Genomic DNA, 15,101 nt, shown 5'->3' with positions numbered 1-15,101 from the left:
GTCTGGGTGGAAAGTGGAAGTGTTGGTGTGGAACATCTTGCCACTGACAAGAAGAGAAGTAGTTGACCGCCGCTAGAAGGAAAAATGAGAGTTATAAACACATTCTCGAAACTCCTCTGGAAGGCTTGATTTTTATTTGTATTATTCTTATTAGAAAAACTAATGCTAAAACTTCGGTTCAAAAGCAGATGTAGCCACTAACTGAGCACTCTTCAAGTGGAAGGAATATTAACCTTATGAAAGATCTCCCACTGAAGTTTAAGGCAATAAGATCCTATACTCATTTGCCAAAAGGCCATACAAAAGATTGAATGAACTAAAAACTATCAGGGAGGGTTTCTTTTGAGATCTCAGTCTTTGAAGAGAAAATACACTTTACTTAAATACATAACACAAATCACAGGACCACTGTTATAGATACCTGCACACAGAACATGACAATAAATACAACATGGGTGAACCTAGGCATGTAGAATGATGGAAATCCAGCAGTATTTCTTAAACAGGTTTGCTCAGAATCATGTTTGACAATGTCACATGTTCAGAAAATGACATCCAAAATGAAGAGCTATGCCTCATTAATTCTTTTGTCCATGTTTACTTATATACACCTACAGATACACTGTACTGTATCTCAGATATTAAAAAAAAGTGGCACAAAGATAGACACACTGTACCGTATCTCAGATGTGAAACTAATTACACAAAGATGGAAAAACACTGCCTCTGGAAATAACCTGCAAGAGAGAAGTGCATCTCTTTGCTACTAGTATTCTGCTGGTAATTAAATTAACAAAGAACCTCCAATATTTTTACTGCTTTCTGAATTCCAAGAAATATTCTAGGATATCCAATGATTCTATCCTTTGCTGGATGTATGTGCTGGGGTTAGGTTTTATGGCGGGCAGTGAGAAGATTTGTTGAAAGCACATTTGAGAAAAGTAAAGACACATTTTCAATGACAATGAGAGTGGGCAATATCAGGCAGAAGACCATGCTCCTCATTTACCACACTGCAGTTGTGATCTTTCTTTCTCTCTTTCTTTTCTTCCTTCTCTGTGGCTTTCTCTCACTTTCTTTCTTCCTTATATATCTTTCTCATATATCTTTCTCTTTTTCTTTTCCCCTTCTTTTTTCCTTCTTTCACAGAGAAAAAAGAAGAAGAAAGAAAGAGCTAAGAAAAAATAAGAGACAGAAGAGTAAAGGAAAGAATGAAGGAGAACAGAAAAAAGGAGAGGAAGGAAAGAGAGAAGGAAGTGTAAAGAAAAGAGGAAGGAAGGTCAGTCTCAGCTCTAATTGACTCCTGAGAAAAGTGAGAGAGAAAAGACCAAGTTTAAGAAATATTTTATTAATGACATTAAAATAGAGAGATTCTCCGGTCAGTAAATCCTGCAAGACTGAATGCAGTGTCGTCTCCAGACTTATTTCTCTGCTTCGCTCTCTGTAATCAGCTTTACAAACCTGCACTTCGCCTGGGCCTCTGATGAGTTCAATTTTTAATTGTTATTATAGAAGACCAGGCTCTAATACACCATCATCCCTGAAAGTGCGATCATCATTTATACCACAATTATAAGTTTCATCTAGAGTTAGTTAAGTTAAACTAAAGTTCTCTCAGCATGATTCAGTAAACACCCCTTTTAGTCAGGAAATCTTTGTCTAGGAGTGAGAATATATTAGCTTAATAAATGCAACTGTGGCCTGATCCTTAACTCTTAGAGAAGAGTTTCTGATCACTACCCATCTCCATCACACATTTAATAGGAAACTCATCTCCAGCAGAACTAGGACAAGAGAGCTATAGTGAATCTAATGTAAAGAATAAAGTTTTATCACCCATACTTAGGCTCCCTGGAGGCCTATCTGAAAACAAAGCCATTCAAATCCCCCGTATGAGCCAGGATAACACCTCAGAGTCTCTTGAGAATGATTTCATTATCTGCACCCGGGATAGTGCGACTTCCATAGATGCAGACATTCACCTCTATTCCACTCCCACACACATACATGTCGTCAACAGGAAGTAAGAGATATAAAACTGATGCTACCCAAACGTGTTTGTATGAAGTGAACAGAATGTCTTATTGGGGGAATTTTGTGTGCTGATTTTAGTAGATGTTATAACAATGCAGATTCAGGGCAGTAACTACCAATATGTGTATATCTCCTTCCCACATCTGTGTCTTAACACTCATCAATAGTTTATTAATAGATCACGGCTATCAATTAAGGCAAATACTCTCATTTGTTCTCCATGCAGTGCTCGTCTTAGTGGCTTTAAATGTAAGTTAATAAAAATTGGTTTAACATAAAAATAAAATAACCCGAAGTATATATAGAGATGTGAAATATATTGAGGCCAAAGAAAGGAAAGATGTATTATCGTAATATTGCAGGGTAACAAATCAAAATGTATTTTTCAATGTAATGGATAAAAAATAAAATTAAGTCTTATTACTTAATCATACTAAAGTGCAAGAACTTGTTTACCAAAAATAGTGACCTAGTAGGCAAATCACTGACTGGGAGATGATATTCCCATTACATATATCAGTTGAAGCCCTTATATTAAGAACACATTAAAATAGTGTATTGAAATTACTGTAAATCTGTAAAGAGACGGCCAACAACTCAAGATAAAAATAAGAACAATAATCTTAATCTGTGTTGGAGGAAGCCATCAAGAGGATATGACTACCAGTTGACCTGTGAGCTGGACCCAGGAAATCAGAGGCTCCTCACCCACATCCTTATCTTTGGAACATGCATTCTACTCACTGTTCCCACAGTTCTCAAGCACACAACCTTGAGTGAGTAAGGTATTCTTGAAACCAGCTAGACCGAATATGTGACTGCACTCAGTTAGAACCGCTACAGAAACTTTTAAGACAAGCCTGTATGTAAGTTTCCTTGCTTATTAAGCCTACCATCTACCAACCTGGAATGGTTTCCTTCTCTCTTTGGTCTCTCTTTGCCGTCCATGTACAGGGGTCTGGGAAGTTCCCAAGGTTTTGAACCATCAATATGGCTCTTTAAAGGAAGAGAATATCCAATTAACATACGAAAAATTTTTCATCACTGTTACTCATCAGGAAAATATTAATTCAAACCACAGTGTGATACCCTACAACCCATCCAGTATGGCTGAAATTAAGACTGCTAATTCTAAGTATTCATAAAGATATGGAGCATCTACTAACCACTGTGGAACCTGGAAGCATTTATTAATTCTAAATATTCCCTGTGGAGCCCTAATTACTTCTAGGTAAATATACAAAAGAAATAAGTGATTATGTTCACCAAAAGAGGAGAAAGCTACTGTTGCACGTGTGGCACATTGTAGAGAGTCCTGTTAGACTGCACAGGTAAATGCGCTGAAATAAGCCAAATCAAATATACAATGCTTATAATATTTTTTTTTTATTTTCGTAGAATGTACTCGATTATTCTATGCCTAGAGAAATCAACTTATCCTTCCATACAGCTTGACTGTGCCCTCTTTCCTGATCACCTCTCCCCCTTCTCTCCCTTCCCACCTTCCCATATGCACTCCCAGCACTCATTATCTTCATTTGGAACGTCATAACTGTAACACTGATATGCCTCATCTACTAGGGAGCAAAATCCTGTTTTTATCATGTAGATCCTTGTGTGCACCACAGTGCCTGGCACAAGATACTGAGTAATGTTTCTTATTAAATATGCTTTGAACAAATGACTAAGTTATAGACATGAACAAAGTAAGTCATTTCAAAGAAAAAAGTGGAGTATTGTGGAGGATAAAGTCTAATTACATTTAATATTATCGTATTCAACTCAATTTTACATTCCTCAATGAGGAAGTATTTTTATGAGGTATTAGTTTATATATATTGATTAAATGGCCATGGCTCTAATTGCACAAGAGAAAAGTGTCTGTAGTTAGTTTCTCTTCTGGAAGAAAGCACTTGGGGATGGGGCTCTGCCTATCAACTTAGGAAGTGAAAATAGCGAAATAGTGTGCTAAAGCCACGCTATAAAGGCACTGGAGAACCAGTAGATAAAGTTTCTCAAGATTAAGGAATTTTGAATCTGATTGTTAAACCACTGGTAACTTGTGGAAGAATTTACATGACAGAAATATATTTTCCATTTTTTTAATTCTCCCAACATTATGTGTGTGTATAAATGTACGTTTGTATGTACATATACGTATATACACGAGTGTGTGTGTGCTTGTGTACACTCTTACCTGCAGATGAGGAATGATATTTGCGTTGGGGCAAGCACATATTTAGGGGTGTATGTGTACATGTGTGTGCTTCAGAAAAAAATGTTGCGATGAGTGAAAAAAGAATGTGGGAAAGAGGAGATATAGAGTGGGAGGAATTAAAAGATGGGAGAGAATGGAGTACAGAGACAGGGAACCGAGAGGATGGAAAGGAAGCAGAAAAGTGTGTCATGATTTCAAGATTGAGAGCTCCAGTATTTTGATGGGATCTAATTTCTAAGAAGAGATTCCAGAAATGACCAACAAATGAGAACTGGCAGGGCAATCAGGTGAGGTCCCTTTGGATTAGCAGTTCATTGTAACGTCATGTTGAGATTGATACAATTATAAAGTGCATGGGTAAAAATATTTTATACATTTTCCCTTTTCTGAAAACAAAAATTGCTAGGAAGAAAACAGAAATGTGGCTCTTGAGAATAATGCAGGAAGAAGACCAATAGAAACTGTTTCAAAGAATGTTGATCGAATTTTATACACATAATAAAATTCATGAGAAGAGAAGACTTAGAATGTTTCATGATATTATACCACTTTTACCTCTAGGCAATAAATTTCATTCTTATATTTCATTACATTTACATAATTTTTGTTATATAATGCCTGTCATTTCAGTCAATTCAAAAAATAAAAAATTAGTATATTTTTACATATATACTTGAAAAAATCACTAACCAAAATGTTTTCCTTATATACTTATATACAAAAATGTCTTTAAAAATGATTGTGTTTTTCTGTTTCTCATTCAACTCAAAATAGTGAAATTTATCTGTCAAGTTTTATTACTACATATAATACATACTCATTTAATCATCACTCCTTATTACACATTTCTCCAATATTTTACAACTGCAAATAGTGCTATGCATATGATACAAATAAGTAAGTAAATGTAATTACATGTAAATCTTTGTAACATTATAGTGTAAGTTTTTGTTCATGAGGGACCATATTTATCTCATGACATTTGTATCTTTCATCCAACAAAATACCTGTCACCGAGTATGTTCTTTGAAATTATATATTTAATGAATAAATTATAATTAACAAAGAAGACATCTCTAGAAATTGCTCTAGAAATTAAATCACTTGATGCATTGGGTATTGTGTTGACTACTAAATATTTATCCTACTTGAGATGATTAGTGTAAACCTTTGATGGTATATACAATTACTTTATCAATAGTGTGTTTAGAAATAGTCATAAGACCTAATTCTAGACACTCAGTCATAAAAGGAAAATTTCAATGTCCCTGTTTGAGAGGAGTATTTTTAGCTCCTAAAAGGCTAGAGTGAAACTGAAACCTTTGTTACCCTGTGGGTCACTGAAACAATCAGCTTTGGATTTTACCCTTCTACTGGGCTTATTATGTGAAATAATATATTTCATTATAGTTAAAGCAAATTTATACCTGGATTTTCTTTTATTCGCAGTCTGAGACATCCTAACCAGAATAATAACTGCAAACATGTTTGACAATTATTACATAGTGTTAAAATCATTTTCCAGAAATAATCTGCAAATTTACATTGCATTTTGCATGAATAAATTAGTTGGGTTGGAAAGATGTGCTTGTGCTCCACTCACTCACTCACTCACTCACTATTTTTAGAATTAAATCATTTACTTATATCTTCTCAATGCAGTATAATATCCTTTTTTTCAGCCTGTTTCTATACATTTTTTTTTCTGTTGGCAATGATCACTTATCAATACATACGTTTAATGTCAACCTTCTTGCATTGTTCGATGACTAATAATAAGCATATAAGTTCTTTCACTCTTTTTTTGATTCATTCTGCAGACATTTATTGAATAGCTGTGTGAGTCACATTATGAGCCACTAAATGAATAAATAAAGTAATATCAAGTTATTTATGGTCTGGAGGGAGACAAGATGATAAACAGTCACTGCAAGTTATTATAACATTAAGTTGTAAGTAAGAGAACTAAGCATAAGTGCACAGTAAACAAAGAAAGTGAATATATCTCTACTTTCAAGAGTGTGATGGGAATTGTCCTAGAATTTACTGACATAGAAATTCAGTCCCATGTGAGCCAATGTTTTTCTTTTTCTGAAATAAGACTTTTATTTTAATAGTAGATTTTAAAAATTAAAATGAAAATGCCAGATAATTGGTATGGCATTAGTATTTAGTGAATGAGGAAGGGAGCAAAACGCACTGACTCTTGCAAATTAGGTATGTTTGGATTATAGAGGAGTTTATCAATGATTAGGCATACCTATACAAAGTGAAGACCAGGAAGGATGTAAAGTGTGATAGGAAAACTGAAGCTGGGAGAGATGTTTGGCATGGAGAATGTAGCAAAAGTCCAAATATTATATGCTGGTCACTAGTATATAGGCAGTAAGATTGGAAGCAGAAAGAAAAATACCTAAGAGATACCTGTGAAATAAAATTAACTCCACTGCCTGACTGCAAGTGGCTGGTGATAAAGAGACTTCAGAGACAGAGTTATCACATAGTTGATGCAAGAAATTAGGCTACTGAAAGTTGGGGAGAGGAATATATGATTAGGATTCGGAGAATATGAACTAACATGACAAAAGATTGTAGAGATAACTTACAGATGCAGGAAGATAAAAATCAATTATGTAAATAATTATTGCCAAATTAAAAAATCCTTTTTTTAAAGCCTAAGAGGTAATATGAAACATATGTATGAAAATATAAATGTAATTTGAGGTGGACTTAGGGAAAATGAGCATTTTTTTCAATTTCCCTTGAACAAGAATTTAAAGGCTATCGCAAAGTTTTTATAAAATGTCAACAATTTATTTTAATATTTATACATATATACTATTTCATAATCATTATATGTTAGTTGTGTCGCTTCAGCTTCAGAGTATTTTATGTGAGAACGATATTAAAATAAAAGCCCACATGTATCTTTGATAGAAGCACTGTTGTCAAGAGAATAAAAAGCAAAACATAGTAACACAAATAATAATGATGATGATAATACTAATGGCTAAGAACTATTTTGTATTTACTATAAAAAACATACAGGGCACTGTACTGTCTACTTTAGAAGCTTTTATCAGTAAGTCTTCACGCTTAATCTTTGATATTAAACTTTGACCATGTTTGTAAAATAAAGAAATTGAGGCTCACTGAAACTTATATACTAACTACAGGACTAAGACTGAACCCAAGTTCTATTTAACTATTAAAATCATATGAACAAAGAGAGGACAAAGGAAACAATAACTACAAAATGAATTTAAAAACACATGAGAAAAGAAATAGAAATAAGGAGGTGAAAATGAGCAATCTCTCTAGGCTATCAGTGGTTCTTTCTTTATGTGTATATCATAATTTGGTGTATGAAAACCTAAATATATTTGTGACAAACTCTAGACAAAAATTTGCAATGAAGATTTTTTTGTAATACCATTCATTTTTCTCTCTTCCTTTCCATGTACTAATCAGTAATTAATTTATGATGCAATTTTGGATGTTTACTGTATTTATGATGAAATCATGAATACCATAATACACTCCTTATGATGGAAGGAAAACAACAGATTTCTGAAGGTAGAGAAAAAAGATAGAGTTAGGAAATGGGAGGAGAGACAAGAAAAGATGCAAAATTATAAAGAAAAATAGAAACAAGAAGACTTGGAGATGAAAATAGAGTGACAATCACCAAAAACATCCACATGCATGATAAAGGGCCTCTAGAGCCCAAAAAGTAAGGCAGACTTTGTAAATTGTACTTTAAATCTACTGATATTAGTGATTTAAAAAATCTGACAGGCCATCATTTACCAGAGGAATTAAATAACAAAGCTAAGGCTTTCACTCTCTGAACTCATTAAAATGCTTACAGAAGGGAGCCAAAATAAACCTTTCTGTCAAGCACATTTGAATTTACTTAATTTATTATAACAAGATGTTTTTATGCTCAAAGTGTCATCTCACTCGGTGCTATTCCTTTCAATTCCTTATTTTTTTAATAATATTTTCTTCACAGGGTCATAGATCTGCTTGTTTCTGTCTCCATATATGACAGGATTGAGCATTGGTGGCACTATGACATGAAGATTGGCCAGAAGTATGTGAATATGACGGGGGACATTTCGGCCAAAGCGATGTGTCATGAAGGAGAAGAGGGCTGGCGTATAGAATGCAAGGATTACACAAACATGAGAACCACACATGCTGAGAGACTTGAGTCGGGCTTCACGAGAGGGAAGACGGAAAACAGCACGGAGTATCTGAACATAAGAAAGGGCAATGGCTATGATGTCAAACACTAGGATTGAAATAGCACCCAAACCATAGATGATATTGATCTTGATGCTGGCACAAGATAGGCGAGCAACACCCATGTGCTCACAGTAGGTATGGGGAATGACATGATTCCCACAGAAGGGCAATCGCAAAATGAGAAATATGAAAGGGATAACAGAAATAAATGACCTCACTAACACACCAAGACCAATCACACAAACAACCTTGTTAGTGAGGATGGTGCTATATCGGAGTGGGTTGCAGATGGCCACATAACGGTCATAAGCCATTGACAAGAGAACTGCTGACTCCATACCAGTGAAGTTGTGGATGAAAAACATCTGGGTAATACAGCCATCAAAGATGATTTCCCTGAGGCTAAACCAGAAGATCCCAAGCATCTTAGGAATGGTAGCTGTGGAGAGACCCAAGTCAACGGTGGCCAACATGGCCAGAAAATAGAACATAAGCTGGTGTAGGCGGCTCTCAGCCTGGATCACAAACAAAATAGTGAAGTTCCCAATGAGTGCAATCAGATACACAGCACAAAAGGGAAAGCCAATCCAGATGTGGAATGTTTCCAGTCCTGGGATCCCCAGCAACAAGAAGGAGGAGGGGTGAAACTGGGTGTCATTGGGAAAAGACATCCTGCTTGCTAATTCATAAGTCCATGTTCCTTATAAATGTGTGTTCGGCAGTCTGCAGGACAGCAGATATAACACTGCAGTGTTGGAAACCTAGAGAAATAAGAATGTCATATAACTGTGTACATTATTTTCCTCAATTCACACAATTAGAAATCTACTACATAAGGAATAATGTAAGGAAGTGAATTCTCAATGAGAAGGCTCTGGGGGATTATGCAGTGGATTGCAATAAAAAATTTCTGTATAATACATTAATCTTTTTTTTAGCACTTTTCTTCTCTGTTAATTTCTCATAATTGATCTCATGCAATGATCTCATAACTGGCAGTATGCTAAATTTTGCCTTAATGCCTACTTTATTAATTACCTTCTCTCATCATTATCAATAACTTACTTTCAATTTTAACATACATGGGGCTCTGCTAGTCCCTATAAATAGTGATTTATATTGGTTTCATTTGGTTAGATGCTAGCACATCGGTGTTAACATACAAGATGGGTATTGAGTTGTTATTGAACACACAGGTTATTAAAATACAATCTAAAATATTAAAAAATAATTCTAAAGGGTTAAAATTGGTCCATTTATTAATATTTATTCATTAATATTACAAATTAAAGAAGTAGATTGTAGTTAAAATAGCAGCATCAACTATCATTTATTGAGGTACTGCCTACTACCTTCAATGCTGTCAAAACCTTGCAAATATCATCTTTAATCTTTATGAACACATACAGGAGAACATATTTAACTCTATTTTACATATAGATCTGAACCTCAAACAGTTTAGAAGACTTTCCAAATGCTCAAAATGCTTATAGTTATAGAGCCATAGAAAGAAAGTAGAGAGGAAAGAAGTAAATTAAAATGGAAAGAGAATGGAAATATGGAAAAGATAATTCATGCCTCGCTCATGCCATATATACACAGCTTCCCCTCTTCCACCCACATTCACATAAACACATAATCTCTTTTAAACTCAAATCCATCTGAATAAGAGATGAGTATCTTCATTACAAACCTGAGGAAACCATAATTTTCAGAGTTAAGATACATGGAAAATATGTTGAAGGAAAGATTAGATAGGGAGCATATTCTAAACAAATGGAAAATATCATTTTCAAAGTTACCTAAACTGTTCATATATATTTTCGTGTACCTTACTTACAACATTTGTTAACGGAGCAATTTCAAAGCACTCAATCATTCATTACATGTAATCGTTTCATAGTAAAAAGTGTCTTTTGGTCTTTTCGTATTATGGAGGACTCCAGAGGAGCAATACTACTTATTACCACATTTTCAGTACGACAGTCAGGGTATTTTGTAGACATCGGTATGGAGAAGCAAAGCAAGAAGAGGGTCCGTGATGAATACGTAAGGGAAGGAGCAGTACAATATGGTTGAGACACAAGGAATTTCCGGGAGGAAATGATAAACCTTTGAAAAGAAGGGAAGCTAAGAACAGGAGATGTTACTTGTAGAGACACTCTGTGAAATGTCCATAAGAATAAAGCCTTTTTTTTTTTTTTACTATTATTCACAACAGCCAAGATGTGTAAGCAACTCAAGTGGCCTTCTATGGATGAGTAGATAAAGAAGATGAGGTATATATATACAATGTAATACTACTCAGCCATAAAAAAAACCAAAATCGTCCCATTTGCATCAAAATGGACGGACCTTGAGGGTATGAAGTTAAGCAAAATAAGCCAGACAGAGAAAGACAAATAATGCATGATTTCACTCATATGTGGAAGATAGCAAATACATGGATAAAGAGAACAGATCAGTGGTTACCAGAGGGGAAGTGGGTTGTGGGGTAGGCAAAAGAGATAAAGGGGCACATGTGTATGGTGATGGATGAAAATTAGACTACTAGGGGTTAACATGATGAAGTGCATTCAGAAGTTGATAAATAATGTACACTAGAATTACACAATGTTATAAACCATTATGATCTCAATAAAATTACTAAAAAGAAAAATCTATAAACTTCTTGCCAAATATTTCAAGTGAAAAAAAAGACAAGAATGAAGCTTTCTTCTGTAATGTTCTGCCCTTATAATGGAATAGTGAATACTCTCTAAAAAAGTGTGACGTGAACAACACAAGGAGTGAAAGTAGGATTTAATTATGGAAGCAATATTTTCTGTAATTTATCAATGTAAGTGCCAAGGGAAGATTCTTTAATTAAACGAAATTTTTGTATTCCTAAATAACATCTCTGAAGATCAGGAAGGTAGGCAACAGTCTCATAAAGCTATAAAAACAATGTTTTCCCTTTTTTTATCATCCCTATAATGCAATAGATTCTCAACAAATAAGAGAATTACTTTAGCTACTAGGTGCAGGCTCATCATCAAAGGAGAAAAATAAGCTACGTTTCTGATTTTTTGTTTTATTATTGTTCTTGTTAGAGTGAGAAATAACATTATATTCTGTTTAAAAATAAAATAATGGAGGAATTCTCTCTCTAAACTCAGCTAATTATATTTTACAATAGGGCCTTGGTAGGTGGTTAAGGAGAGAGACAGTGATATGAGTAACGAAGCAGAAACAACTGGAAGACATATACAGAAAAATGAAACTTTGTATTTGTCTGTTTTACATCATCACCATTCAGTGAACTGGCTAGATCAGAAATCTAAATGGCATCCTTCTCTCCTCTTCATATGTTAAAAAGAAAAAAATGATTCTACTTCTCTAGTATCTTTAAAATCAATACATGTATCTCCATCCTAATGCAGCCAGTTCAAACCCTCATCATCTCTTGGGTTCATCACAGCACAATAATTTGCAGTGCTTACAAGCATGAGCTCTGCAGTCAGACTAACTGCGTTGAAACCAGCTTCATGACTTACTCTCTCTGTAATAAAGAAAAGCAAACAACAAGCACTTTTCATCTATTATATAGAGATAGTAAAGATAAAAACCCTAAATATTTTGTTAGTTTTAAATTGAAAATTATTTTAAAACATTATGAGCGTATCCCAAAGATGCTATGCTATCCATCATTCTTTAGATATCAGGAGACTGATTTTTCTAAAATGCACAGCAAAAGGATTCAGGTTGAAATCCAAATGCTTTTATGAGTATTATATGACCCTTCCTAAATGTGATCCTATTCTTTTCCTAAGCTTCAGCCTTACTCTTTCCCTAAGGTTTATCCTGCATCTCCTCTCTTCCTCTCCTATCCCTCTTCTTTCCTTCATCCAGCACTGTGACCTATGGATGCACCGTGAGCTGGGAGACAGGGAAGACTCACCAGACTGAGTACCAGGATGCAATCCTGTCTCTGTTTTGTCTCAACCTGCTCTGTCTTTATGAGGGCATTGCTCTTTGCCAGGAAGGAGCTTTCAATAGAAAACCTCTTAGAGCCAGTTGTGTAAAGGATACCAGGTCTCTGAGGATTCTAGCTTCTAATCTGGCTCTGACTCAAGAAAAGAGAGCCATTAGGGAGCCCTAGCCTCCAAGGAAGTGAAGGCAGAAAAGTGCAGTTCAGATTAGCAAGATGCCAGAATAAGAGGTCCCAGTATCCCTCCCTTCACAGAAACACTGATTTAAAACAATTAATGGATGAAAATGCCTTTATGAGAGTTGCGGAATCCAGATGAGAGGTTACAGGACTCCCGTGGAGCACAGAAGACGGATTGAAAAGGATACAAAGAAAAGTTTCACTTTACCCACATCACCTCTCCCCCCACCTGGCACTGCTCTGCTCCAAGAGAGACTCCCTCAACCCATGAGTTCTCTCATGGGGGAAAGAGAGAGCAAGCCCATATATATATATATATATATAGTGTGTGTGTGTGTGTGCATTCACATTATACAATATGTATTCATACAAACACCTAGTCCATTCTTATTGTTCTCAGTAGTTTCTGTTCTATGTAGTCATCTTGAACACTGAATTAGAAAATATGGAACCATTGTTCCTAGGGGAAACAGAGTTGGGTTCCTTCAAGCTTCTTGTCACACCATTTCAATGTCAATCTATCAATACATAACCTTGCTTTATGTGTGTTTCTGCTTAAAGACACCTCATTAAGTACATAGTTCTTACAAATGATTAACTGCAGTCTTTAAATGATTAAAAGCCAGGAACTTTGGAGGCCACTCATGTTATATATATTCATTTCCCAATAGCCTTGTACAAGAAGCCAGTCGCATCAGTGCTTAAAACCTGGTCTTCCACACAATCCCTTTCTTGTACACATTTCTGTTAGTGCTATCCAGTCGATTCCAACTCCTAGCAACTCTGTGTACAGCAGAGAAGAATCCTGCCTGTTCTTTTTTGCACCATCCTCTCACCTTCCCGTGCTATATCAGACAATGCTTGCGCTATTCACAGGGTTTTCCTGACCAGTTTTTGGGGAAGTATGTGGCCAAGTCCTTCTTCCTAGTTTGTCTGAGTTTGGAAGCTCCACTGAAACCTATCCACCATGGGTGACCCTGATGGTATTTGAACTGATGGCATAGCTTTCAGCATCACAGCAACATGCAGCCACCATAGTATGACAACCAAGACAGGGTTCCCTAATGGGGAAATGAATCTGGCCACTGCAGTGAGAGTGCCTAATCTTAACCACTAGACCACAAGGGCAATTAAAAAATGCCTAGCCATTAAAAAATGCCTAGATAGCAGGCATTTAAAAGAATTCTTCTGCAGCCTCCTGATAAGCAGAACCTGCCTCAGAGGTGAATTTGACATTTTTCATGCTTCATTGTCTTTTGAAATGTGCTAGCCAGCTAGGACGAGCAGGAAAAGAGTTTGACATGTTTCTGACCCTGAGAACATGACTGTAAATTTCTCTGACCTCACACTATTTTTATATTAGTTTTCATCTCATGAATCCATAAATTTAGCCTCTTTTTCATCTTTTTGATATCCTTATCACACACTGTACGTGTTGCTAGAGTGGCTTCATTTACAGATAGGTAAATTTCCTCTTCCTTGTCTGGGTGGACCATATTTTTAGTTCATTAACTTTTAGCTCACAACCAACAATACTTTAACTCATACCTGAATGAAGCTTATCCGACAAAGTTATATTTTTTACCAGGCACATGGCAACCTTCTGGCACTTAGGAAAAAAACAAAAATATTATCTTATTCTGGTGCACTTCATAAGTAAATTTACAAATATTTATTCTAGTGCACTTCAGCATTATGCTTGGCAGCCATTATAAATAGTGAGATCATCAAATAAAAGCACAAAAACAAAAACATGGCACTGAATAGAATGCAAAAATGACTGTTTATCATATGAGAGCTGAAACAAAAAGCGAGAGTCTCACCTTGTTCAACCTCAACTGGGAATGAGCATGTCAGGCAACTCAAATTTTTCCCAGCTCTTTGCATGTCTGCAAAGGACTGTGAAAGTGCCATGAGTTTTTATTTTGAGTTACAAATAAATTTTAAGGAGTGGGCAAATTTGCAAGTATAAAATCTCCAAATAATGGTGCTCTGCTGAATATATGTAGCTTACACAAGACTCATACTTAAGACATACATAAATATGTCAGATGATGTATGTGTTAGTAAATAGATGAGGGGAATTCTCCAGCAACATATATGCATCACAGTGTACATTCAAAAAAAGAATTCTGTGGGTTGGTGGCCCCTGGATAGACTGTCTTTGTTTTACTCTTTTATGGGTTGAGATTAGCCTGCAACTTTCCTTAAGAACAACTTGTGCATGGGCTTCTGTGCTTAAAGTACATCAGAGGAAGGCTGATGCAGGAAAAGATGGGAGTGCAGATGTATCAGTCATCTATTCTGTGCAAATCTATGATATTCGAGCAAAGTTTCATGCTGCTCAAAGCCATAATGAATGCATTATGTCATTTTGCATTTACAAAACCCTGTGGAGTACACATCTCATAGTGGTTAATGTAAAGACTAAAAAATTTGTAATGATAC

General features: G+C 35.4%; 1 protein-coding gene across 1 annotated transcript; it reads right to left on the bottom strand.

Moving 5' to 3' along the window:
- OR52E3 (olfactory receptor family 52 subfamily E member 3) lies at window positions 8,239–9,174 on the bottom strand. The gene has a single exon (NM_001391336.1). It carries the CDS (start codon window positions 9,172–9,174, stop codon window positions 8,239–8,241), a length of 936 nt encoding a protein of 311 aa, NP_001378265.1.
- Window positions 9,175–15,101: the final 5,927 nt, after the last annotated feature.

Source organism: Equus caballus, chromosome 7 (assembly GCF_041296265.1).
Source record: "Equus caballus isolate H_3958 breed thoroughbred chromosome 7, TB-T2T, whole genome shotgun sequence".
Taxonomy (NCBI): domain Eukaryota; kingdom Metazoa; phylum Chordata; class Mammalia; order Perissodactyla; family Equidae; genus Equus; species Equus caballus.
This window is presented reverse-complemented; position numbering and strand designations above follow the sequence as displayed.

Excerpts from the sequence above, each read along its gene's own strand:
- OR52E3 (NM_001391336.1), bottom strand. The coding sequence starts at position 9,174 with ATGTCTTTTCCCAATGACACCCAGTTTCACCCCTCCTCCTTCTTGTTG.